This window comes from Nomascus leucogenys, chromosome 18 (genome assembly GCF_006542625.1).
Source record: "Nomascus leucogenys isolate Asia chromosome 18, Asia_NLE_v1, whole genome shotgun sequence".
In the NCBI taxonomy this organism is placed as follows: Eukaryota; Metazoa; Chordata; class Mammalia; order Primates; family Hylobatidae; genus Nomascus; species Nomascus leucogenys.
In genome coordinates, this window is record NC_044398.1 from 35245620 (window position 1) to 35270456 (window position 24837).

The 24837-nt window shown below is 47.9% G+C and overlaps 1 protein-coding gene across 2 annotated transcripts in view; it reads right to left on the minus strand.

Annotated features, from left to right (window-relative positions):
- Nucleotides 1–422: 422 nt before the first annotated feature.
- The window catches only part of GRID1 (glutamate ionotropic receptor delta type subunit 1), a 783733-nt gene continuing 759318 nt past the window's right edge, over nucleotides 423–24837 (minus strand). For both annotated transcript variants that reach the window (XM_030797641.1, XM_003278586.4), the window contains 3 exons: nucleotides 18329–18495; nucleotides 11847–12087; nucleotides 423–1132 (listed from right to left, as the gene is read on the minus strand). In XM_030797641.1, the coding sequence (XP_030653501.1) occupies nucleotides 704–1132; nucleotides 11847–12087; nucleotides 18329–18495 (837 nt within the window). In that variant the 3' untranslated portion in view covers nucleotides 423–703. The remainder of the gene's footprint in view (nucleotides 1133–11846; nucleotides 12088–18328; nucleotides 18496–24837) is intronic.

Sequence of the window (24837 nt, forward strand, 5' to 3'; positions counted from 1 at the left end):
CGATTACCTCAATACGGGTAACTATCAGCTTCTCTCAGGCCCATGGGGCAGAGGCACATTGCAGCACACACAGTGGTGACCAATTCGTCCCGCATGATCCAAGACAGGACAGGATAGCCCTGAGTCCAGGGCACCTCCTCAGCCCCAGGCTACCCAGAACAGCTGATCACCCTACAGCACAGCAACCCAGTGGGCCAGCCCAAGGTGGGCTCCAAACTCACTCTTTATCAAGCTGAGGGACTAAAAGGGACGAGGGGCCAGGAGCAAAGAAATGGGGCAGCAAGCTGTGGGACAAGGCAGCGAGTGGCATGTGGGGCTCCTCGTCTTCCCTTCTCCCCCAGCAGAGAGGGGCTCCTTATCTGGTCGCCCCTCCTGCCCTCAGAAAGGCCCAGGAATGGGGGGGCTCCTTTGGCACTTCAGAATGATCACAAGTAATTTGCCTTTTTATTCATATAGAACAAAATTTACAAAGTCATTCATACAGTTTTTGTGTTTTTTTACTGACTTCGAAAATTGGGAATATTCAAAATACACTTTTACCCCACTCCATTCTGTCATTATTTACACATATGTACAAGAAAAATGAAAGAGTCTCTGTGTATGTGTGCGTGTGCGAGTGTGTGTGGTTTGTGTTGTTTTCTTGTATTAAAAAGCTCTGCTGGTCGGGTGGGTGGGAGGGTGGGCAGGAGGGCAGGCGGCGCGGTCAGATGGAGGTCCCGTGGGAGGTGTCCAGAGCCTCTGGAAGGACGCCTCCAGGCACAGGCTGGAAGGACATGGGGATAGGGGTCTTCACCGGGCTCTGCCGGAACAGCCCCCCGTTGGGTGACCTGTGTTTGCACTGCATGGAGGGCATGGTGGCCGAGCTGCTCAGCGGCAGCGGCAGGCTGCTGCTGGGCCCTGATGAGAGTGTCCGGCTGGTGCCATGGCTGCTCTGCTCTGGCAGAAAGGTGCTGACCGAGAGCTGGGTGTTCTGGTAGTCCCGTGTCGGCTCCAAGGTCTGGGTGGGAGCCAGGCCCCCCATCTCCAGGGCCGAGAGCTCAATCGAAGCTGGGGAAATCTGCTTGTGAGCAATGTCTTCATCCATGAGGCTGTTCATGCGCCGGTGGACCTGCTCCAAGTTCACTTCTTTGTCCTGGAGGGAAGGCACAGGAAGGTCAGGTGGGGCCCTAACAGTGAGTCAAGGCTGGCTTGCTACAACTCTGGATGTCTGGAGGCACCAGGCCTGGTCAGCCTGTTGGGCTGTGGGTGAGTATCCCCTTCATGTGGCTCCCACCTCCCCTCAATTATATGGCCAACCTTCAGTTATCTGGGGAAGCCAGGGGGGAGACATGATCCCTATGTAGCAAAGAAGATGCCATCAACAGGCCTTGGCTGCATCCTGCCTTGCCTCTGTACTCAGTTTAGAGTCACTGCCATACCCAGAACCAACCCTTAGGACAAGATGCCTTGAAGAGCAGGCAGAGACAGGAGAAGAAGTCCCACAGGAATAAAGGAAATAGTCCTTGAGCCCCTAAGGTGCCCCATGAATTTGCCACTCAGAGTTCAAGATGATGAAAAGACTTTGTATGATTGTCCCCACCTTGCACAAAAGGAGGCTCAGGCTCAGGAAGGTTCAATGATTCCTTGGAGTCACAGGCCCATCAGTATTAGAGGCAGCTTGGAGGCCTGGAGCCAGAGAGAAGCCCTGCCTCACCCAGTGACCTGTGTCCTCCCTGTGCAATCTCTTCAGGCAGCCCAAGGAGGAGGACATATCCCTGTCTGGAAGGGCAAGGGGGCGTGGGTTCCTGGGTAGAGATTGTGAGGAATGGGATTTCCCCAGGGTCAGCTGACTCTCCTGGTTTCGGTTCAAGGCTATCTAAGTGGGTGATCTCACACCTGATACTGTCTCACCACGGTGGGTGACATCACAGGAAATTACTTGGTTTGTTTATTTGCTTAAGAAAGAAAACAAAACAGAACAAATATTGTTCCTTTCAAATAACTTGATGATTTGCCTATAATGTCAGAATAATTAAAGGCAGACAAACTGCTTGAAAGCTCAAGGAAGACGTCATCTCCTTCCTTGGCTTCCCCGCTGTGAGGTGGGCACAGGACCTGGTGCTCAGCAGAGGAGCCATATGAGCTTCCCAGTGAGGTTGAGGCTGCAGGGACTTTGTAAGCCGCATGGGTGCTGATGCGCCAGGGAACGTGGTGACCTTTGCCTCACCTCAAACTCCTAGAGAAATATAGTCCCAAAGCTCAGCTCCCAGGCAACCCTGCAGGTGGTCTCATGTTGGCATCTTGTATTGGAAAAAGGAACCCATCCCCTGTCCACCTTGCAGGGGAGTTAGAAATATTAAGAAATGTAGAAGCCCTGAATATGCCTTCAGAAGGAAAAAGAAGGAATCACACGAATCTAAGAGCCATTCCAGTGACTGCTTTGTGCTTCTGTGGGGATGGCAGGAGAGGATTTCCATCCCCAGAAGTTCAACTGAATGATGGGCATGAGCCCCGACCAGATGAATGCATGAATCCCAGGGCTAACCCCCATGAAGGGTCAACTCAGTGTTCCTCAGGCAAGGAGGTGAAGTGCTCTGCAGTTCACTCCTTACCTCAATGTCCCCTGGCATATAGAAGGTGGGACCACTGCTCTCTCCGCACCTTTATGAGTTCATGGTTGACACACATGGCTTGGCTTCTGATGAGACACCTGCTATCAGTCCCAGAATCTTTCCCAGAACAAGAAAACTGACAACATCCATAGGACAACCGACAAGTCATTCCAGGGCAGGAGGAAATCAAGAGACCCAACTGGTTTGAGAGTAGAGGATGCTATGGGATGTGGCTCGGTGTCATAGGTGAAAATGACATCAGAAACCATTGGCTCAGCCTCACAGGCACAGTCGCAACTCCAGTGATCTGAAGCCCACCCACACAAGCGGAGCTCAGCTCATTGGTGCTGGGAGACCATCTCTGAGTTAGGGTCACCTCTGCATGGCAAGTGTCATGGGGAAATTGGGGGAACTGGCTGGAGAATGCCAGGCTTCTACTTGTCCCAGCTAAATTATTCATGAAATGTTTATGCTGACTCCTTCAAAGTGTTGTAAAATATAGAGCAAACCAAATTCAAGTTATTTTCCTAATTACCTTACACCATGGTGGAGCCAGCTCTGTTCAACTTTGCTACTTTTTGTGTATTCTATTTTATCTGCTTTGTTTTCATTTTTGCATGTAAGACTACTTTAGGAATATTTTATAACCATTATACAGGGTGTTAGTGGCTTAGCACCAATCAGCATCAATGATCTTTTCCCAAGGAAGTCTATGGTTTATTGCTTTTAGGGAGTTACTACCCCCACTGGATAACAGTTTGACAGGCTATCAAGAGACAGGTTACCTAATGAAGAGACAGGACCATGACCCAAATAAGGACAGTGAGACTGAAGCTGAATCCGAAACAAAGAGACAGAGAGACAGAAAGCAGCAGGTGCTTCATCTGCTGCAGCAGTGGGACTCCGCCAGACTTTCTTTTCCACAGCCGTCCTCCTAGTGTCTGGGTTCTGGGCCTCCAGACAAGACCTGACTCTTGCCCAGCATCAAGCCTGCATCTCTAGCATTCTTGGGGCTGCTATGAGCTCCTGTTAAACTGTGGATACAGTGTCATCTGTATTAGCCAGAATCAGTGCTACAATCGTTTTGGTGAATATTTGTATCTATAAGGCATGTTCATTTCAAAATGTATGAATGGCACAAAACAAGTACCAGGGAGTCTGGAAGCTGAAGTAGTTGAGAGAGGAATTCAGGTACTTTTAGGGTTTAATAAGATAACCTTCTCTCCCCTTTGCAGCTAGCAAAGCTTGGAGAAGGTTGAACAAGCTGGTCACCCTCACTGGCAGAGACTTTCATTTCCGTGGAAGGGAAATTGATGACCTGGGACCACTGGAAGAACTAGTTAGTAAGTAATCAGTTGCATAACCTTCTCTTATCCTCTTTTCTAATTTCCCTTCAGGACTTTAAGGACCCCTTTGAAGATGAAAAGAAAGAAAGTTTGAGTGGACTCAATTAAAGTGGGAAGCAGGTGTCTAGGTTCCAGGGCTGCTCAACTCTGGATTCTGGCAGTTGATAGAGGGCCTGGCCTTTTTTCTCAGTCCGTTGAGCACTAGCCCAGGGTGTTCAGGAGATGCTCCCATTTTGTCAGAGTTTGGAGAGAGGGAAAGATCAAATTCCTGTCCAAGAAAGCCACAGGGAGGTAGGAGGTTGGAAGTAAGGGACAAGGTGAAAGAACTCTCTCTCTATTTAATGCCAGGGAAACAAACATGAGAGCTTCAGGGGAAGACAGACCAGCCAAAATTCTCTGAAGGAAGATGTGAGAGAGGGACGTCTCTGAGCTGGATGACTTCACCACTGAAGTGTAAGTGAGAGGACGCTGGAGTGTGGTGGATTGTCAAGTGACAAGCTGGAATAGTAAACGCGGTGGTTGGGAGTGGATCGGGTAATACTGGAGCATTTAGAATCAAGACCAGCCCTCAGACTGAATGTGGAGATAGCTAGTTCTCTGCCAGTCTATTATTTCTGAAGAAAGAGCTTGACTAAGTTTATTTTACTCACTTTTTTTTTGCTTGTCTCAAATTAAGGATGGATGAAGCAGTTCTAAGGACTGCAAAGCTCTGCAGTGGAAACCAACTCCCAACTGCAGTTATCAATCGCCTTTAAAGTCTCCGTGTCAAGACACACAGAAAGTGTCTACACCAAATGGACAAACGTTCCAGGGGGGTTTCCTTCCCAAATGGTTATTAAGAAATCTAACCTCTTCACATCAGTGGGACTTCATTCTACTCAAATTCCATCATTCCCAATAGCTCCAACACGAGGACAAACCCTGGGAGATGAGGGTGCCATCTCAAGTCTCTTATTTTGGTTATTTAACTGAATAAGAAAATGTGTATAACTGCAGCAAATGACTCCTATCTTTTCTGGAAAACAAATGCAGCCATTTGCTGTGTCTCACAATGTGTCCTTTAAGTTGCCTGCTCCTGCTGCTGTCTGTGGGAGCCAGAGCTGAGGTGCGGAGGACAGACCGCCTGGTTTGGAAACCTTGGAAGCATGGTCTCCTTGTATTACCTGGGACCATAGAGTTAGCACTCATAAAGTCATGTCTGTCTGTTCCTTCTGTGTCTCCAGCCAAGGAAAGAGGAGACAGGAGTAATAAGCCTACTCAAGGAAAGAGGCAGGAGTGATTTGAATAATTATCTATCTTTTAGACAAAATACTGCATTCTATTATGTTATGCAAATTCAAATAATGGGCTTTTTTATGTGAACTACATCCGTTTACATCCTCATTATCCCAAGGTTTCGGTGTTCGGCCAGGTAATGACAGCTGTGAAAACAGACTTGGAAACTTACTGCTATCTTCATTAATTTACTGTAGGTAACTGACCTAGTCAAACATCCCTGAATATGATATAAAATTCACAGACTGTGTTTACCTGTGAATCTGGCTGAATTCCAGCTCTGCGTTTCTCATCCCATATTAAACATGATGACAGATGCACCAACAGAGGTTACTGGGGAACCTCTCCCAGGCACTGTCTTGCAGAGACAAAGTTCTGTAATTAAGCTGCTGTTCACCAATGTGGAAATAATACAGTGTATTGGAAAATGGTAATTAACTAAACTATCATCTTTGTAACAGCCTGTTACACGTGGGACTCCTTAGAACAGACTTTGCTTGGAGTCCAACAGCTCTTATTGTAAGTTGGGCAGGAACAAAACTGGGGAAGAGGGACTTCCCCCTGACTGAGCTGGCGGTTGGTGGCATTATCCTGTTACCACTGAGACCAACCAGGTGCTAAATGGGACCCAAGGGCTGGGAGAAATGCCACCAACACAATCTTCAGTGTTGTTCCCAAGACTTACCCAATCCCAACGGGCCAGGCTAGGGGTCTGAGAGTATTGGCTGGGTAAGGACAAAGGAGCTCAAGTACATAAGTGAAATGGTCTCAGGAGATGGTGGGCAGTTTTTCAAAGCATCAGGAGAAAGAGTTCTCATCAGTTCAGTCGCAGATGTTTTAGGGAGGGCAATGAGAGCGAACCGACAATGACTTCACATCATGGGTGGTAGCAGCAGGTGCACCGAGGAATGACTGAGGCTAGGGGTACGGCAGCTTGCTCAAGGTCATGCAATTCCACAGTAAGTGGAAGATCAGGATGAGAACTCACATCTACCAGGTTCCCAAACCTGGGCTCTTTCCTTTTCCTTTTTTTGTTTATTTGTTTGAGACAAGGTCTCCCTCTGTCACCCAGGATAGAGTGCAGTGGCCCAGTCTCGGCTCACTGCAGCCTTGAACTCCTGGGCTCAAGCAATTCTCTTGTCTCAGCCTCCTGAGTAGCTGGGACTACAGGCACATATCATCTCACCTGGCTAATTTAAAAAAAAATTGTAGAGACTGGGGTCTAGCTTTTTTTGACCAGGCTGGTCTCCAACTCCTGGCTTCAAGCAATTCTGCCTTGGCCTCCCAAAGTGCTGGGATTACAGGCATGTGCCACTACACCCAGCCTAAAACCTGGGCTCTTTTCCATGACGCCAGTGTGTCAAGAAATTCATCCTCCCCATACCAGTGAGACTTCATTCTACTCAAATTTCATTACCCCCAGTAGCTCCTCACCTTGGAATGTTGGCGTAAATCAGTGGTTTTCATCCTTGGCTGGATATCAGAAGCACAGGTGGAGATTTTAGAAATTATGGCAGTCCAGATCTCCCTAATATGACCCTTTGGGAAACAGGGCCCAAGCATCTGTATTTCTAAAAAGCCCCAGAATTAATCACCTCTGACATGCAGCCAGAATTAAAAGCCATTGATCCAGCTGCAATGATTAAACAACAATTTAGCATTAGTAATGTCTTCTTCATGGGAGTCCTGACTAGTTCATTCATTCAATAAACGTGTTTGAGCTCCTACTACCAGATGAGCTAATGTTCTTGGTAAAGCATCTTTCTTGGTCCCAGGCACATAGAAAGTGCTCAATACTTCAATTATATCCATCACCCCTTAACGAGAGCTTCCACTGTTCCAGAGAGAAGGCACATTGATGGGAATGCAGAGGTGAGGAGGCACTGGTGGATCTGAAGCAGAGACAGGCAGGTAAACCATTACTGGCAATGTGGAGCACACCCAGCAAGGGAGGCGGCTAGTGGTGGCAGCAAGCAGGGGAGGCTTTGCCAAGTGATCTGGTTTTGAGATACACAGCGGTGTATGGTAAATGTTCCATGGCTTCTCACTGGAGGCTGTGGGCTGAAATATGCACACTCACTATTCTTACTCTCATGCTAAGCCATTTTCTCCTGAGCACAGTTCTCAGGCCAGGCTGTTTCCAGCAGAAGGGAGAGACTGAGGTTCAGATAATGTAAATGTGTAGCCCGAAGCCAGGAGCCAGAAGCCTGGCCCCAGGTAGAGCACCGAGTCACAACCTTCATTCCCAAGTCCTCTGGAAAATGCTACCTCGGAACCCAATGGGCTCATGCACATACCCAGCGGAAAGGACAGTGCCCTGGCCTTTTGACAAGCTTGCGCCTGGGAGGCAGCAGGGGTACAGAGGTAGACACATCGTTCACAACCCATCTCTACCCTTCTCACTTCTGAGATGGATTTCGTCAGGGATAAGGATGCCTTCCTCAACTACTGAAGAGGGCTAACAAGATTGCTCAGCACAGGAAAGGAGCCCTAAGGTATCACTTGTCTCTCCCATATTCCTCATTGCCTAGCCCAGGACCTTTGGATGGAGTCGCCCCTTGGCCACCAACAACCAAGCATGTCTCTGGGCCAGGCACATCTTTAATTCACTTTATATGCTGTCCCTTGTTGAATCCTCAATGCAACGCTGTTGGGTTGGCATAAATGAAGAAGAAAAATGTGCAGACCAGCAAACTCTTTACATGCAGTTGAAGAAGACATCAAAGGAGTGGAGGCAAGGAAGGGTGTGGAGTCAAAGAAGTGAGGGCCCCTGGGATCTAATCTTTCATAGTGGGTTGGGGCATGCAGACAGAGGCTGCCCACAGCCAGAACAGAGGGGCCATCTGCTTCTCTGCCCCCTTCTGCCTGGCTACCCTGGCCTCAGCCAGCTCCTGTGTGCGATGGAAACCGGGCCAGGGGAGGGCAGGCAAGGCAGAAAGCAACAAGAATTCCAAACCCTGAGCCCAGTGATAGATGACTCATCCCTCACTCCTCATGTCATCTCCCATTTGTGCAGTTCTCATCTTTATTTCATGAATATTTTATTCTCAGAGCAATGGCTCCACATCACCCATAAATCTAGCGAGTGGCTCTTTACTGCATCCACGGAGCTTGGTGCATTCCCCTGCATTGGGTAACTACATAATCATCTGATTCCTTAGAAAAAATATGAGCTGAAATCTACATGAATATTAAGGGGTTGAATACACATTACTACTCTTCTTCAAGTAGGTGTCTAAACTGTGACGACATCCTAGAGCAAGCCATTAAGCACAACTTGGGCTCCACCCAAAGACAGGTTTCTGGCTCTTAAGAAATACGGCCAATGCCTCAAAATGAAACATTCAAAGATTAACCAGACACTCTCACCTAATTGCAAATGCTGCCCCATAAAACACGGGCAACCAGTAGCACAAAGTAGTTCTGGATTAAATACCATCATGATTTTTTGAAGGTTTTAAGAATATGCTTCTAAAAGACTGTTGCTTTGAGCCCTTTCCTGGTTCCTATTCCCGGCATGATAAAGTCAAAACCTCTCAGTCTGGCATTTAAGTCCTTTGGCGCAGGCCCCGTATCCCTCCCCAGCCTCCCCTGCTAGCATCTCCTTCCTCATGTTGACACTTCAGCCCTTGAGCTCCAGGAGGTATGATGACTTTGTTCACCTCCATGCTGTTCACCCTGCCCAAAATGCAACTTCCTATCTCATATTTAGTACCAGGATTTGTATCAATGCTTCAAAGCTCAGTTCTAACAGCTCTGAGCCCAAGTAGTCTTCAATAACCAGCACCCCTAACCCCTCTGACCCCACCATGCCCTGGCTGGGCTGGATGCCCTTGGCACTTTTGTGATACCTGCTGATCACTGCAGGACAGCCTGCTCAATGAGTGGAGACTGCTGGGCCCAGCTCTCTGCCACATCTGTGCATGAGGAGGTAAGCTCCCTGAAGGCAGGGGCTGGGTCTCTATAGGCAGGCTTATTAAAGGAAGAAAGGGAGAGAGGGAAGAAGGAAGGGAGACATTGCATTTGAAATTTGGAAACCCATAAAAATAGAAGAAAGATGGAACATTTCCATGCAACCCTTCTTAGCAACACCAGAAGGGGTTGGAGGACAGGCAGCTGCTGTGCTTTTCCAACCTGCCTCTCTCCATGTGTCCTCATTCCTATCTGGAAGCAGGTTGGCAACAGGGGCAGGAAGTCCCACATTCTGGAAGCAGGGCTAATGTATTCATCATTTCATAACTGAGATCCTGGACTTATGCAGAAGCCAGAACAAAAGGTAGGATGTTTTACCGGCAAGAAAGGAGCTGTTCCTCACAGCTAGGTTATCCCTTGGTCTCCTGGTCTCTCCATTTTTTTCTCTTTTCTTTTCTGTCTTCCTATCTATGTCTCTTTAACAATCACCAGTATCTCTCTCTCTTTCTCTGTCTCTCTCATACACATAGACCACAACAATTAACTGTGGGTGGTCCAGGCTGAAATTGTCCAAACTGTCACTAAACTAGGCATTGTGAAGGGACAAAGCTAAAAGCAGACAATGACTTCCCATCCAAAGGACAAGCTCTCCCTGCATGTGGCTCACAGATGGTAAGCTAGAGGCTGGGGCTGAGCCTGAACCTGTGTCTCCAGGCCCCCACCCTTGCCCACAGCTGCCCAGGAAGACAAATTCCTGACAGTGCAATTTTCATCCACCTGGAGACCCTCCCCTGCTCCCCTGACACAAGGGGCCTTTTCACAGAGGAAACCAGGCTGAAGACTTAGTGAAAAGAAGCAAAACCCAAAACAAACAACACGGAGCGGGAGCAACATGGGCCAATTTGGGGGCCTGGTCTTTCCCATCCTTCTCATCCTTCTTGGTTCTACTGGGGGTGGATTGGGGCCACCCCACCATAGCTGCCCACTGATGCTTCTGTGCATAGAGACCTGGGTGGTGACAAGCAGGTGAAGGGTGCACACTGGTCATGGCGTGGAGGGGCTGACATGATGAGGAGAGGTCAGATATGTGTAGCCTTTCCTTACAACTGCTCGTCAGAATAATTCACTGTCCCTCCCACTGACTTCTTTATACAAAATTTTCCAGTAGCCAAAGAAGCTTGGGACAGAACCATCAACTGTTCCTTTCAGGGCCTTTTCCTCAAAGGTCTGTCTTCCTTCCCTTCTGAGCTCCAGGGGTGATAGGACAGCCACTGAGGCTGCAGCTGGCCCCAGCTTCACATTCCCTTACGTGGAGATACACAGAAGGCCAGAGAGGAAGACAGATGTCCCCGAACATTGCAGATGTACTGAGTTAAGCAGTGTCCTCCTTCCAGGGAAGAGACAGCATAAGGACAGAGAGCTCACTACCTGGTATAATGCAGAGTCCTGTAAAGGAGCAAGGGACGCCCACCCCTGTCCTCACCCCTGACCTGCCAGGAATGCCCTTATAGACCAATGAATGGAGGGTGCAATGTGGCCAGACACCCAGGCCACAGACATGGCGGACCCAGCCTTCCTGTCCAGAGGTGCCAAATCCCTTCCCGAAATCAGTCTGAGAAGGAGCCCGCCGGCTCTTACCTCCTCCTGGCTGTTTTTCTTTCCTGCCCCAGTTTATTTTTTGTGCCTCTTGGACCTCCTACCTCTGAAACCATGTAATGAACTGCTCGGGACTATCTGAGCCTCCAGTAAAAACAGAAACAGGCAAAAAACAAAAACAAAACGGAAGTGCTTTTGGGTTTGATGCAGGTTGCTTTACCACTTCCTGTTTGACGTTTATATCCATTTGCACCCACAGAGTCTCTAACCAGAGCTGTGGTTCTAGACATAACTGAGGTCTATGTGGCAGAGAGTGACAGCTCCACGGATAGTGTGGCTGGGCATGTGGAGTTTCTGCTGGCAAAGCATCACCACCAAATGACACTCCTTTCCACCCTCCCTTAGGGCAAAGGTCTCCGGGGGACCTTGGTGAAGGCTTTATTTCAGAAAAAAAAAAAAAAAATTAAAAAAAACAGAGCTTGCAGAACACAATCCCAGTAAGAAGGAAGTGTGGAGGGGCAGAATCAGCTTGCAGTTGGCACACACGGGGAGGGATGTGTGCCCAGAACTCGGAGTGTGGACAGAGCTAGTGTTCCCCCGGGCTGGGTGCACCCAGGAGGGACAGGGGCAAGGCTGGGCCCTACAAGAAGGAGGAATATAGGGAGAAAGGAGTGCTGGGAGGGACAGGGATCCCCTGATGCTCTGGGAGAGCAGCGCCCTGTGTCCCTTGGTGAGAAGTCAAAGAGAATCAGGAAGGAATGGGCTCCTCTCTTACCCTACAGGTGGTCTCTCCAGGTCAGGGTGGAGGCACATGGGCGGGGCAGGGTAGGGAAGGGCTCTCTGGCGCTGCCCACGCTGTACCTGCTCTATAGATAAATACAGGACTTTAGTGGCTAAGGCTGGCACTGCAGCACTTTGTTCAAGCATGAAAACATCCCCTACATTTCTTCTCTAGTTTTAAAAACAAAATAAAACAATAACAAAATCCCCCAATATAAAACACTGCTGTCTCCAGACAAGATGACTCAGGTAAATACTAACTAGAAACAACCTGCCCTCCCAATGGCCCAGTGTGACACTCCTGCCTCTAGGCTGTGAAAGGGAGGGCAGGCCCCAGGGTGCTGACCTCCTTGGGGGTCTCCTGGTGGCACCGGTTGCTGTTCCACCACAACTCCAGGGCAGCCACCAGGCAGGCCAGGAGCAGGCCAATGGCCAGGATGCAGAAGACCCCGGCGAAGCTGTGCAGCTTGAGGGATTTGCCGTCGGCCTGGGCACTGGCATGGCTGGTGAGGTCACAGCGGCCCATGTGCGGCCACCACTTCTGCTTCAGCACATCCAGGTCCCCTGTGTCCTGCAGCTCCAGGATCCTGCAAGACACAATCAAGGTGAGCTATAGCCACTGACCTCATCAACTCAGCCACGGGGGCCCTGGACCCTGCCCCACCATGCTGGCCCCACCACAGACAATACTAAGCCATCCTAGCAGCTTTCTGCCTTAGCTCTTCTCTTCCCAGTCTACTCTCCACACTGCAGGTAAAGTGTTATTCCCAAAACGCACATTAGGTTTTGTCACTCCCCTCCCCAACAGCCCCCCTGCCCTCTCCCACCCTATCCCACTGCCCAAGGATAAAGTCTAACAGCAAATCACATAAGGCCCATCACATGGATTCTGTGGCAAGAGCTCAGGATAAAACCGGGAAATACAGAAATGAAAGAGGCAAACATTTAGGTTGTGGATTTAGGATATTTCTGATCATGAAAATGCTTTCTTTTGAGCTTTCATTACTACATCCTAAGTCTCTCCCACTGGGATTCACCAAATTATTCATACAATCATTCGATTTGAAGACCTTCTGTGCTTTGCCTAGTATGATGTTCAGCACTACTGAGCTTATGGTCTAGAGATACAATCACCGACCCTAAAAAAATTAGCTCAATCAAAGTGCAGGCAGAGCTGTGATAAAAAAAAAAAAAATGAATCAAAGTAGAGGTTCTAGGAAACACCACATGGTGGGTGGTGTCCACTGGAGGATTGGAGAAATCCTCACTGAGGAGCCAACATGTAAGGGGAAGCTTGAAGGATGACTAATCATAAAACAGCTCACATGGGTCTAGCATGTTCTAGTGCCAAGGAGTATCCTCCATGCTCGGCAAATAGTGTTGAATCCTCATTTGCATGCCAGTCCTTTGAGATGGTTATTCCTATTTTCCCATTTTACAGAGAAGGAAATCAAGGCACGGAGAGGTGAAATGTCTTGCCAAAAGTCATTATGAGGCTGCCAGGGTTGGCTTTCAACTTGGGGGAGGAAGAAACTTCCTAAGACTAAAACCCCATGTGAAAGTCATGTCTGGGGTAGCACTTAGCACATTTAAGAAGCCGAAAAATGGCCAGTGAGGCTACTGGGTGGTATGGGAGCAGGCATCAGATGAGGACAGGGAAGAAGGCAGAGCCCAGAACACGGGCTCTGAGTGGGCATGAGAGGCAGTTTTGATTTCATCATGTGTGCAATGGTGGGACAACCCATGCTGCTTCTATACTCCCCATTGTGGTTTTCCTTGGTTGTGGTATTTTGTCTGTAACCCAGGAGTCTTAACAGAGAGCCAGTGGTAGCTGGCAGCACCCAGACCCCAAACACCCAAGCTTTCCACTGGGGAGTGGAGCTCTTTAAGCCTGATCCATGGTGATATATTCGACTGATAACATCAGCAGAGGTCCCTCTGAGTTCTCTGGGTGTGTGTCGTTAGAGAGCAACAGTTGTTTATAGCCGGGAAAAATTCACTGCCCACTGGACAGTTGTGTGATCTCTACCCTGGACCTGCATTCCAGGTCAGCTGTGACCACAGACTTGAGGCCTTTCTCAATTCCCACACGTGGGCTTGTGTCTGGTGGAGACAAGAGCCACAACCCTGAGGGGGTCCCAAGATGTGTCAGCATCATGGGCCCAGTATAACATGGCCTTTTGATGGCTGGGAATGGCCTGGCTCAGTGCAAAGATTGGCTTTGGAGGCACCAGACCTCACCTGGACCAGGGACTTGCCCTTACTAAAGCTCAGTGTTCTCATCTTTGCAACATAAACTGTTGACCCCCACTTAGATGAGCAGATCCTTCAGGACAGGAGCTGTGGGTTACTCTGTTTTCCCTGAGCAAGCACAGTGGCTGGCACCACTAAGGCTATCGGTAGATGTCTGTTGTGTCAATAAATGTGTGAATGTACTAATGAGTAATGAAAACTTGACTAAGATGGCTGTGGTTAGATATTGATATAATGTCCATTAAGTGCTTAGGGCACTGATCAGCATGTAAGACACAGAATGTGGCTGTGCATTCAGGGACTTAGTTGTTAAGATACATGTGCATTTATATGGCTTGGGGTCATGCTTAGATTGCCCCAGAACACTACGGACTTCTCTCATGGCACACCACATGGTGAACTGGACAGCCACAGTGTTGCACCACCTCATATGGATCATGTCGGGCCAACTCCCTGGCTGCATGTCTGCCTGTTCACTGGCTTTAATAAGTCTCTGCAGGTAGGGGTGAGGAGGCTGAGCCTCCTGGCAGTTGCAGGAACCTCAGGGACAGATAGGCAGGACCTCAGGGCCTTTGAGGAGGTCAGCAATTGAAGAACTAGCTAGCTATGGATAGACAGTAGAGCTTCGTGTTCATGGATATCCATTCAAATCCAGGCTTGGAGCTTCTCAAATTTAGCTCTCTCATCACTAAAGCCTGAGGTTATAATAAATGTACCTACCTCACAGGATATTGCGACAAAATGAGAAGAGGGAACGCATACAGACCGTTAGCTCGAGATCCAGCCAGTAATCAGAGCTCCATAAAAGCTGGTTAGCAGTTGTCAGCCTGATGGCCACATTGACCAGTAGCCTTATCCTGCCAGCACTGACATGAGCGACCTTTTACAGAGAACACAGTAGGAGCTGATCATTTTATACTGTTTGAATCCTCATAACAGCCTGCGAAGTGGTTCTTATTATGTCTATTTTACGTCTCAAAGACCTAAAGCTTAGAATCTAGATGACTTGCCCACTGTTGTAATTAGAAAGTGGTGATGCTGCTCATCAGAGCTGGGTCATTCTGACCCAGGAGGCCATGCTCTTTCCAGAACAGCAGGCTGTTCTCCCGGGGCCAGCTTCTGGCCTAGGGGACGGTGAGGCTCTGGCCAGATGGTGGTTGTGGGGTCAGATCCCTACTCCTCCACTCATTAGGCAGATCCTGTGCAATGTCAGGCAAGTTGCTTAATTTTGCTGACCTTCTCTTCTTCCTGCTCCCTACAATTGTATGCATTTTTTATACCCAATCTTATCCCAGAATGATAGTAAGGCAATTTATAGGAAAGCATAATATAAAACAAAAAACCTAAACAAACAAAAATGAAATTGAAGTATGGAAGGGACAGAGGAAAGATAAAACAAGTCACGGGTACAAAATGACTTTGAGAATGAGGCTAAACTAATGTACACCATAATAATCCATACTCCTGCTTACGAGGAAGCCAGAGGGATAATAGCCACTTCCTGAAGCCAGCTGTTCTATTTTCCAGACAGATATAATTGCAGGTGCTTTTTTTTATTCAATCGCTGTGGAGCCTGCTACACAGTAGGTGCTCAATAAATGGCTATTAAGTTGCTAAACATTTATTGAATGCCCACTCTGCATGCTGTGGTCTGCAAGCCTGTTTATAGCACATAAGCCCTGCCACACACGCACATACATCTACATCCTCTCCTCTGCCAAAGCAAAGGAGTGTATCTTTATTGAAGGAAATAGTTTAGTTCCCAGGATGAAGGGAAAGACAGTTACAGCAGTTCCACATAAGGCTGGGACCTATCATTTATACCAGAACCTGTTTTCTGCAAATGGCATGAGGCATTGCTCTCAGGACCTATCCCTTCATTCCTCTGAAGCATGCCCTAGCTAGAGGCAGCTCACAGTTCTGTAAGCACCATACAACAAAGCGCCCCCCCCTTTTTTTTTTGAGAACAGGGTCTCGTTTTGTCGCCCAGGCTAGAGTGCAGTGACATGATCTCAGCTCACCGCAACCTCCACCTCCTAGGTTCAAGCAATTTTTGTGCCTCAGCCTCCCAAGTAGCTGGGATTACAGATGTGCACCACCACATCCACCTAATTTTTTGCATTTTTAGTAGAGACAGGGTTTTGCTATGTTGGTCTGGCTGGTCTTGAACTCCTGGCCTCACGTGATCTGCCCGTCTCAGCCTCCCAAAGTGCTGGGAGCCACTGCACCCAGCCCAACAGAGCCTTTTAAAGAACCACTGGCATCAGTAAGTTGGCAACCTGAGGTCTGAGTGTCCCCACTCAAGGGATGATTCCAGCCCAGGAGGAATTATACCATACAGGAAGATGAGGAAACTGTGGGAGGCCAGCACAGGCCACTGGTGACGTTTCCTTATAATCACAGAGCACACGCCTTCTGATGAAAGCAAATAGTAATCAATCACTACTTGCCAAAATGACATGGAAACTGGACTAGCCACATTTGATTATGGTGACTACTGGAGTCAGGAGAGCAGCCCATGGGGTCTCTGTTGGGAGGTTTTGCACAGGGACCTCACGGTCAGTGAGTGAACACATAGTGGGCAGGCCTGTTTCAGAAGGCCTGGTCTCTGGAATCACACACCCCATGTTGGCCCTGGCCCTGGTCCTCTGAAGCCACACAAAGGACATCTCACTCCTTCTGCCCCCAGCAAGGCTTACGATATTGGAGGTGGGCAGCCACACCCCTCCCCACTCATCTCCACCTTCTCCAGGTTGAGTATTCTCAGATTCTGTTCTGACCTAATGGGAGCCCCCTCTGCTCTGACTCCATTCAGCAATCCAGCCAAGACCCGGGCTCCTGGATTAATGTCTGCTGCCTCTTCTCTCCAGTGTGTCAGTGTTCACTTCAGTAGACTCTCAGGAGCCATCTGAGCAGTGTAAGCACACGAGGACTCTAACCTTTCCTCGCTGGGGCCCCTGTGCTTCCATGAGCGCTGTCTTGGGGCACATTAGCGGTCTTGGTGCTGCTGCTGTGTTGGCCCCATGGGCTCTCTTACCATCTGTTCTAGAGAGATGCTCAGAGGTTGATGGTCTGTGGAATCATCCTGAGCCTCCCATCTCGGAAAACCAACTGGTGCGAACCTCAAGAACACCAACATGTTACAAATCCTGGAGAGAAGCCATTCTTTCTTCATGCATTTAATCTGAGCAATTGATAAATCACTACTCCTCCTTCCCTCTTGTCATCTCTCTCTGCTCCAGAGAGCAGAGGGAGGAACAGAATGTACACTTGATTAAATTTAAGGGAAAACCCAAAAGCCTCATTTACCTTAATTAGCCCTACTCTTTTCCTCAGTTTTGCAAAGAAGCCACTGAATGGACTGGTTGCAGGCCCTCCTCCTCAGCCTTCCCTTGATGGGGCTGAGGCCCAGGTACTCATGAGCATAAGGGCACAATCTGGACATCTAGAGTGTGAGAGAAGGGAGGTTGTGGGGCTTGGAGATCCAGCAGCCACATGGGCATAGCACTAGGGCTCAGGAGACCTGGATTCTACTCCCAGCTCTGCCAGCAGCTGGCTCAGCAACCCAGATATCCTAGTTACCCTCTGAACTGCAGGATGTTAAAGAAATGGTTTATAAGGACTCTCACGTCTCCAAATAGAAGTTCCTTAGTACTGAAATTCATGCATTAATCAGTCAATGAGTGTTGCCCCTGAGCCTGGCACGATGCCAGCCTTTTCATTCAGATGCTTCTGCCTCATTTTGGATTTGGGTGGACTCTGGCAGAGCCTGCCCCAGGGCTTCTGCACTAGGCTTTGCAGATTCATCCCTTCACCCAGCAAAATGCCCTTCACAGATGTGTGCAAGAAGATGGCCCGAGGCTTTGACACCTTGGGGACAGGAGCCCCTGTTCACAGGCTGACTACTAGACAAAGGCCACTGAACTACCCATGCCCTGCCTCCACCCTTTCTGGCTAAGGCCACATCCCTTCCTTGCCCCAGCAGACAGCATCTTCTTAGACCAGGAAACTTCTGCCCTACAATCAGAGGCCCCATCCAGCCACATGCAAATAAATATGGAGACATTCTGCTTCTCTGACCCTACTTTTTAAAAGTTTCCACATTGACTACTGCCACATTACAGGCACATTTCTCTTTAAAAGTGATTAGTAGGCCCTTATCAGATCCTGCTAATTATTCATTTTTCTGGCTAACTCCTCCTCATTCTTCCAGCCTCAGGTGTCCCCTCCTCTGGGAAGTTCTCCCAGATATCCTGGGTCTGGTGAGATGCCCTTTTCTCCCCACCTCTACCCTAGCATGCTGAAGACGTCCTTGCCATGTGCTAATATGCCCTGGGCTGGCATTACCTGCTCACATCAGAGATCCCAGCGACTCTGAGCCTTCCTGGCAGGGACCATATACTTCCACAGGGTCTGAGGGTAGGGGAAGAGGAAGCAGTGGGACATAGTAGGTGCTCAGGAAAATGTGATGAACAAAGATGTTTGCATTGGCTCTTATTTTCTAAGAGGTTATTCTCCTACCCTCGACCACTAGAGTCCCGAGGCAGCAGTAGTCACCTCACTGTCCGAGCCTACCTCTGGGAGAAGAGGTCCCTGTAGGGGCTGCCATGCTGCAGGGCGATCCCGTAACCCTTGCTGCTGATGCTGTTGCCGATGACAGTCACCGAGCAGTCGTCGTCCGTCAGGGCTGCGTATTCCACCATGGCCACATCCCACAGGAAGGCGTAGTTCCCCTTCTTTGCCTGAAAGATCAAAATTACCATGAAGTCAGGCAGACCTGTCCAGCTGTGTCAGCTTTGATTGGTGAGCCATCTTGATGGTGGGATTTGAGGGACCCATCCTCAATGGTTTTCCTACCCACCAGACAGCACAGCAACTCTGCTACTGTTTTCTGGCCTACAAATGCCAGCATTGGTTGAGGCCACTCACTTTGACTAGACATAAAAGGTGTGCAGGCCAGCCGCAAAACATCTCATGGAGAGGGGAAGGGCAGAGGAGCTAGAAGTGGGCTCTAAGACGAGCTTCCAGGTCACAGTGCCATGGGCCTATGTCTCAGATTAGAGGGCTCAGCCTTGGAGAGCACAGAAAATCTAGTGCCAGGTGACTGAGATTCTCAGATCAGAAATGTTGGGGAGCATAACAGTTGGGGATGAGGAATAGGGGAGAATAGAACCGTGGCAGATCTTACCCACTGATATTTCTAGTTAGAACTTGTCTGAGCTCTGCTTAGGGTGAATGTGGAAAACAGCCCTGAATTCAGTGCCCCGGAGTAATGGTGACTTAATATCAAGCACAAGCACATGTCTGGAGCCCCCTGTGCATGAGAAAAAATCCATTAGGGACAGGGCTTGACTGTTATGGTGCCATGCCAGGCTTCTGCCACTTGTCTTTTACTGCCCACACATGAAGGTATGCACATGCCTGCACACACCCCTACACATGCACACACATGCCTGCACACAAACACACCTGTGCACATGCACATACATGTGTAGTACACACACATATATGCACCCACAAATATGTGTGCACATATGCATGCACACACTCACATGCATGTATGTTTGTACACACACATGTAAACATATATATGCACACATAGGTGCAGGTTTCTGGTGTCACTATCTCCACATCAGTGCAGTGGTGGCAGATTCTTCCATCAGGAATTTGCCTGCAGCGACAGCCAAAGCCCTACTCTGTCACACTCATCCACAGCAGAGGTTCTCTTCTATCCTGAACCACAGTTCTAACTTTGCCTGGAGTTTGGGCACTCGGAGGGAATGCAAGCTGCTTTACTTTCTGGAAGGAGATGCAAATCTGACACTGTCACTTGGCCATCTTAAAACAAAGTAGAATGTTCTTAATGCAGCAAAGTGCCTGCCTTTAGTGCTATAGTGAGCACACAGACACCCCTTTGCCGCTTCTTTCCTTTTTACCATGGCTCGCACTAGATGATGGGGGGCCTCATTATGGGCTTAGTGACAGCACTGAAACATCACAGACAATCATAGGCCATGCTAGCAAGCTACAGGCTTCTTGGCATTGTTGAGGGCATTGTCCCTGGCTCCTGCCTTTGTTCAGTTGAGTCTTCATGTCCACTGAGACTTTCCAAAGAGTGTCATAGCTACTTAGAAGAAGTTAGTCAAGATTTTATTTCTTTCAAGACCCCAAGTGCCCATGGCCCAAGACGGCTTATTTCCTTGTCAGAAGTTCTCCATTAGAAGGATTTGTGGGCAGAGTGTGACCTCCTGCAGTGGGAGGAGCCTGTTCCCAGACATTCAGACAATTTTGCCCAATGACCTTGTAAGAAATGACACACACCTGTGCCACTCATTGACTTTCACCTCGGGGAGCAATCCAAATATTACACCAAGGCCTCAGTCCTCAGCCAATCCAATTTCAGAAGTCCTAAAGGACTTTGACCCAGGTTGCAAAATTACACACATCTCTCTCCTTCCTTGTAGGAAGATAACAGTCCTACGAATTTTTCCTGCTGGCAAACAAGTTTTCTCACAAAAAGATAGACATTTTCAACCTCTTAGTAACCAAGTTTCTCAGCAAACTGTTGACTTATGACCTAATATTTGGCTTCAGTCAGACTTTAGAGGATTTCACATCCATGCCTGCAATTCAACATGACAATCAGACATTGCTATTTGTACGATTTCAAAAGGGTATGTCACGTTGAGGGAAAAATTAAGATCAGGTTTGTTTCTACATTTCAAGTAATGCTCCAAGAATGAAAACAAAATATGCTGGCTTAGAGAGAATGGAAAGGGACTCCAAGGAAAGCCTGATGTGGCCACTCTAACGGGGCACTTGGCTTCCTTCAAGCCATTTTGGCATTTGTGACTCACTTTGGGCTCAGGGACAGGTGAGCACAGCTGCATGAAAGCACCCACATTTATAGTCCTGCTGGCCTAAGCTGAGAAAGAGGGAACATCCAGAAGGGATGCTGGCAATGGCTCAGCCTCAAACCCCTGCTAACCAGGAAGGAAGTCCAGAGGAGACAGTAGGAGCTGCCTTCTGGACCTACTGAACACTCCATCTCCCCATTTGCCTATTTGTAAACAGGGACTAAGTTCATCATTATATTTCTTTTTTCTTTTTTTAAAAAAAATATAGACAGTCTTGCTATGTTGCCCAGGCTGAACTTGAACTCCTGGGCTCAAGCAATCGTCCTGCTTCAGCATCTTGAGTTGCTGGGACTACAGGATCACGCCACTATGCCAGGCCGCCAATACATTTCTTGTGTCTGCTTGAGGAAGCGTGTGGCTGGATCCCGAATCTGCCTGAAAATGCCAAAGCAGGAGCACCTGGAGAGGGTGCTATCCCAGATTTTGTGATGGGAGCTGGAGGTAGGCTCCAGGATGAGCTTTCTCATCATAGCATGGGCTTATGTCTCAGATCGGCGGGCTCACCTTTGGAGAGGGCAGAAAATCTAATGCCAGGGGATTGCAATTCTACGGAAATGGAGGGGAGTATAACAGTGTGGAGAGGAGAAAGAGGGGAGGATGGACTGTGGTAAATCTAACCCATTTGATATTTCTACTTAGAACTTGACTGAGCCCTGCTTAAGGGGAACACAGGAAATGGCCTTGACTTCAGTGCCTCCAAGAACTGGTAGCAATATCCAGCACAAGTACATGCCTAGAGCTCCCTGTGCATGGGGAAGAACGCTTTATGACAGGACCCTGACAGGGCCAAATCAGAAGCTCCAATGGTGGCAGGACAGGCCAGATTCTAGCTCTGTCCTTAGGAAATACCCTCCATTCCTAAATGTCGTCTTCACTTCCTTGGCATCCTAGAGCTTTCTCAGCCTTTCTCTTTCAACTCCATGCTGAGTAAAAGGCAGTGCTGAAGTCTTTCTTTGGGTCCCCAAGTTCACCTATTTCCAGGAGAACTTTCTGGACCTTGCAGACGTCTCCCCAGTTTCCAGTGTGTCACAGAGCCTGTCTGAGACATAAGGCTTCTTAGGTCTGACGATACTGTCAGGAACATTGCAGACGGCAGCTCAAAGAAGTTAAAATATCACACCCATCATGGCCCTGTTGCCTTTATACAGACCCTCTTCTTGTTCCCTTGCAGAAGGAGCTCCATCCTGCCCCCACAAAAACTCTAAGCTTTGCTTCTTCCTTGTAGGGTCAGAATCAGTTTTCCACATGGCCCAAATAATGATGAATTCACCCCCTTATTCTGTGCTACTTATCCACAGGTCTGGCTTCCCCACTACGGGGCAGGGGGGACACCAAATATATCAAGCGTCTGCCTCCAGGACAGCCAAGCATCTCCTCTCTTCCCTGCCCCTCCGTGTTGCAAGTTCACCCTCCTCCTTCCTTGAGTCTCAGCATTTCCTCCAATCCCGCTCCTAGGTTCAGACCCCTCCTCTGTGGGTGCAACCTCTTATCTAGCCTCTAGTTCTATTAGGAAAGCATGTCTATCCCTTTCTTGCCTTGCTCCATCCCTTCACCTCCATTTCAGAGATCTCTCACATTAGGAGGCATTTGTCATTTCCTATTTATATTAACTCTTTTCTGTTGAGGATGCTTTTCAGGCTCTGGAAAGGACAGATCATCAGCAGGAATCTAGCTTCCTCTCAACCTTGTGCTGTGGTGTAGTGCTTGTAGAGGGAGGAGGGTGAACCCAGCCATCTCCTTGCAGGTGTCCCAGAGTCCCTTGACCAAGTGTCACAACAGATCTTTTGATCTGCTACTTTTTGCCACTTCCTTTTCAGACCAATTCCTTCTTCCTGTATCTCCCAGTACTGTCTTGTCCCTACTTCCAGGTGGCTGTGGGGAGTTGAGGAGGATAATGTCTGAGAACAGGCATGATAGGTGGTGAGCTGTTTGCAAATAGATTGTTGGCATTTATCTCATAATGCCTAAAAGATAAAAGGGATGCCACTGATTTGAGTTCTGCTATTAAAAGAAAACAAAAACAAACACTGTATTTCACCTTTCAGTGGGTTAAATTATCTTTATCTGGTTTGGCCAGTCCATTTATAACATGAAATGCATTCTGAATTTCCAATCGCTGACTCACCATGGACTTCCAAGCCTTAGCATAAGGCTGGTGGAAAGTTATGCTGGAGACAAGGCTGTGGATACAGCCGAGCTTGCTCCAAGCCCTCAGCTCTCTGCAGAGCCTAGGTGGGCATAGACATCCAACACTCCAGGCCCTTTTGACCCCAGAGAGCCCTTCAGGACTAGTTACGGGGTCCTGGGACTCCAGCCCATGTTTCTTCCAGGAGCTATGAAATGTATTTGCAGATCATCCAAGAAAGTAGAGGTCTGAAAACTAATATGTGTAAGTGGTCAAATTACATTTCTAGCACTTTTAAAAAAAATTGATAATATCTAGTGGTAAAGAAATTATGAAAAAATATGTGCGTAATCCTTCATGGCTACTGGCACCACAAAATGATGCAACCCTTTGGAGAGTGCTACAATAATACAGAACACAAATGTTTAAAGCTGCTCATGTCTTTCACCTTTGCAAGTTGGGAATTTAACTGAAAAAGTAACCTAAATATATCTAAAATGCATGACAAATATTCTAAATTAAGAGTTGACTCTAAAGTAAACATACGGTTTAAATATTTACTATTAGGGAAATAATAAATTATGATTCATAAATGTGATAGCATTTTATGGAACAGAGTAATATAAAGACTTTACAGAAACACTATATATTTTTATATATACATATATATGAATACTTAAGGAAAGTGGCAGAAAATAATAGGATGAACAGATTATTATTGATAGATACAGTATTATTACTGTTGTGTGTACATGTGAAATGTAATATTCTAAAAGACGGATCATCACCTAATAGAATGGGATAAGTGATAATTTTCTAAACAAGTGGGTGAAAGTGTTGTCTTTATTTAACCTTGTTTCACAGTTTGTTCTATCACGCATGACACAGACAACTAATCCAATCTGCATCCCCCGTGTGCCCCTGGCTCCACTGGAGCAGTGCCCTGGCCCATCAACAGGACACAAAGGCCTGGGAGAGCTCTCAGACCTCTCCAGGACACTGGCTCCCTGATAATACCCAAGCACTTGGGAAAATCTCCTTGACATTTTTGGCCTCTACTTCTAAACATTTTACTTCATTTCATTCTCCCCTTTTCCTAAAAGAAAAGCAAACAAACAAACATGATCCAGACAAAAAAAGAATAGATTCAGGAACTTTAGGGAAAGGAGGAAGAATATATTGGCATGAGAAAAAGTCAAAAGCATGTGAGCATCCATCCCTGGGATGCCAGGACAACAGCAGCTAGAGAGATCACCCAGCCGTCTCTCCCAGCAAACACCTTAGCAAACAGATTCCCTTCTCGGTCTACCTGCTGCCTGGGTTGTTGCAAAAGGAAAAAAATTGACATGGTGAGGGAGTCTGGCTCTAACACTTACAGCATCCTCCCTAACATGTAGGGGAATATGATTGGGCTCTATTTGCTGGAGGAAGGTTGGGCTCTATAAAGGAAGCCACGAGAGAGCTGATTGGATGACTTGCTTGTGTTCTATGACTTCATGCTGGCAGTAAAATGAGATGGCATTGCCTTTTGTTGCTCCACTGATTCCACCCCTTTTGGAACTCACTTGGAGCACAACCTTTCAGAGGCATCAGCCTTTAAGGCAAGAACCTCATTACGCTATTCCATTCCATCCCAACTGCTTTGGAAAGGGACAAGCAATCTCACTGGTCCCCCAAATGAGAATGCTGGTGCTGCAAACATCAGTCAGAAATGCTATCTGAAAGGAAGCACAGAAGGAAGCCAGGCGCCTGTAGTGTCAGGTGCAGGGTAGGTGTGGGGCACCCACTGGGTACCAAGGCCTTCAGAAACCTGATCCCTTTTTTATCCATGTAATACTTCTTGAGGGCAGAAGATTCCACCCCATTTACAGACAAAAAGACTGAGGCTCCAAAAAATTAAATGACGTGTCCCAAACAAGCCTGAATTATGAACAGTGGAGCCATGTCAACCTGAGTTACATCTGGCTCCAAAGAAGTCTGTGCTGTCTCCTCTGCCCTGGTTAGACTTATGAAGAATGGACTGGGGAAAATTCACCTACTGT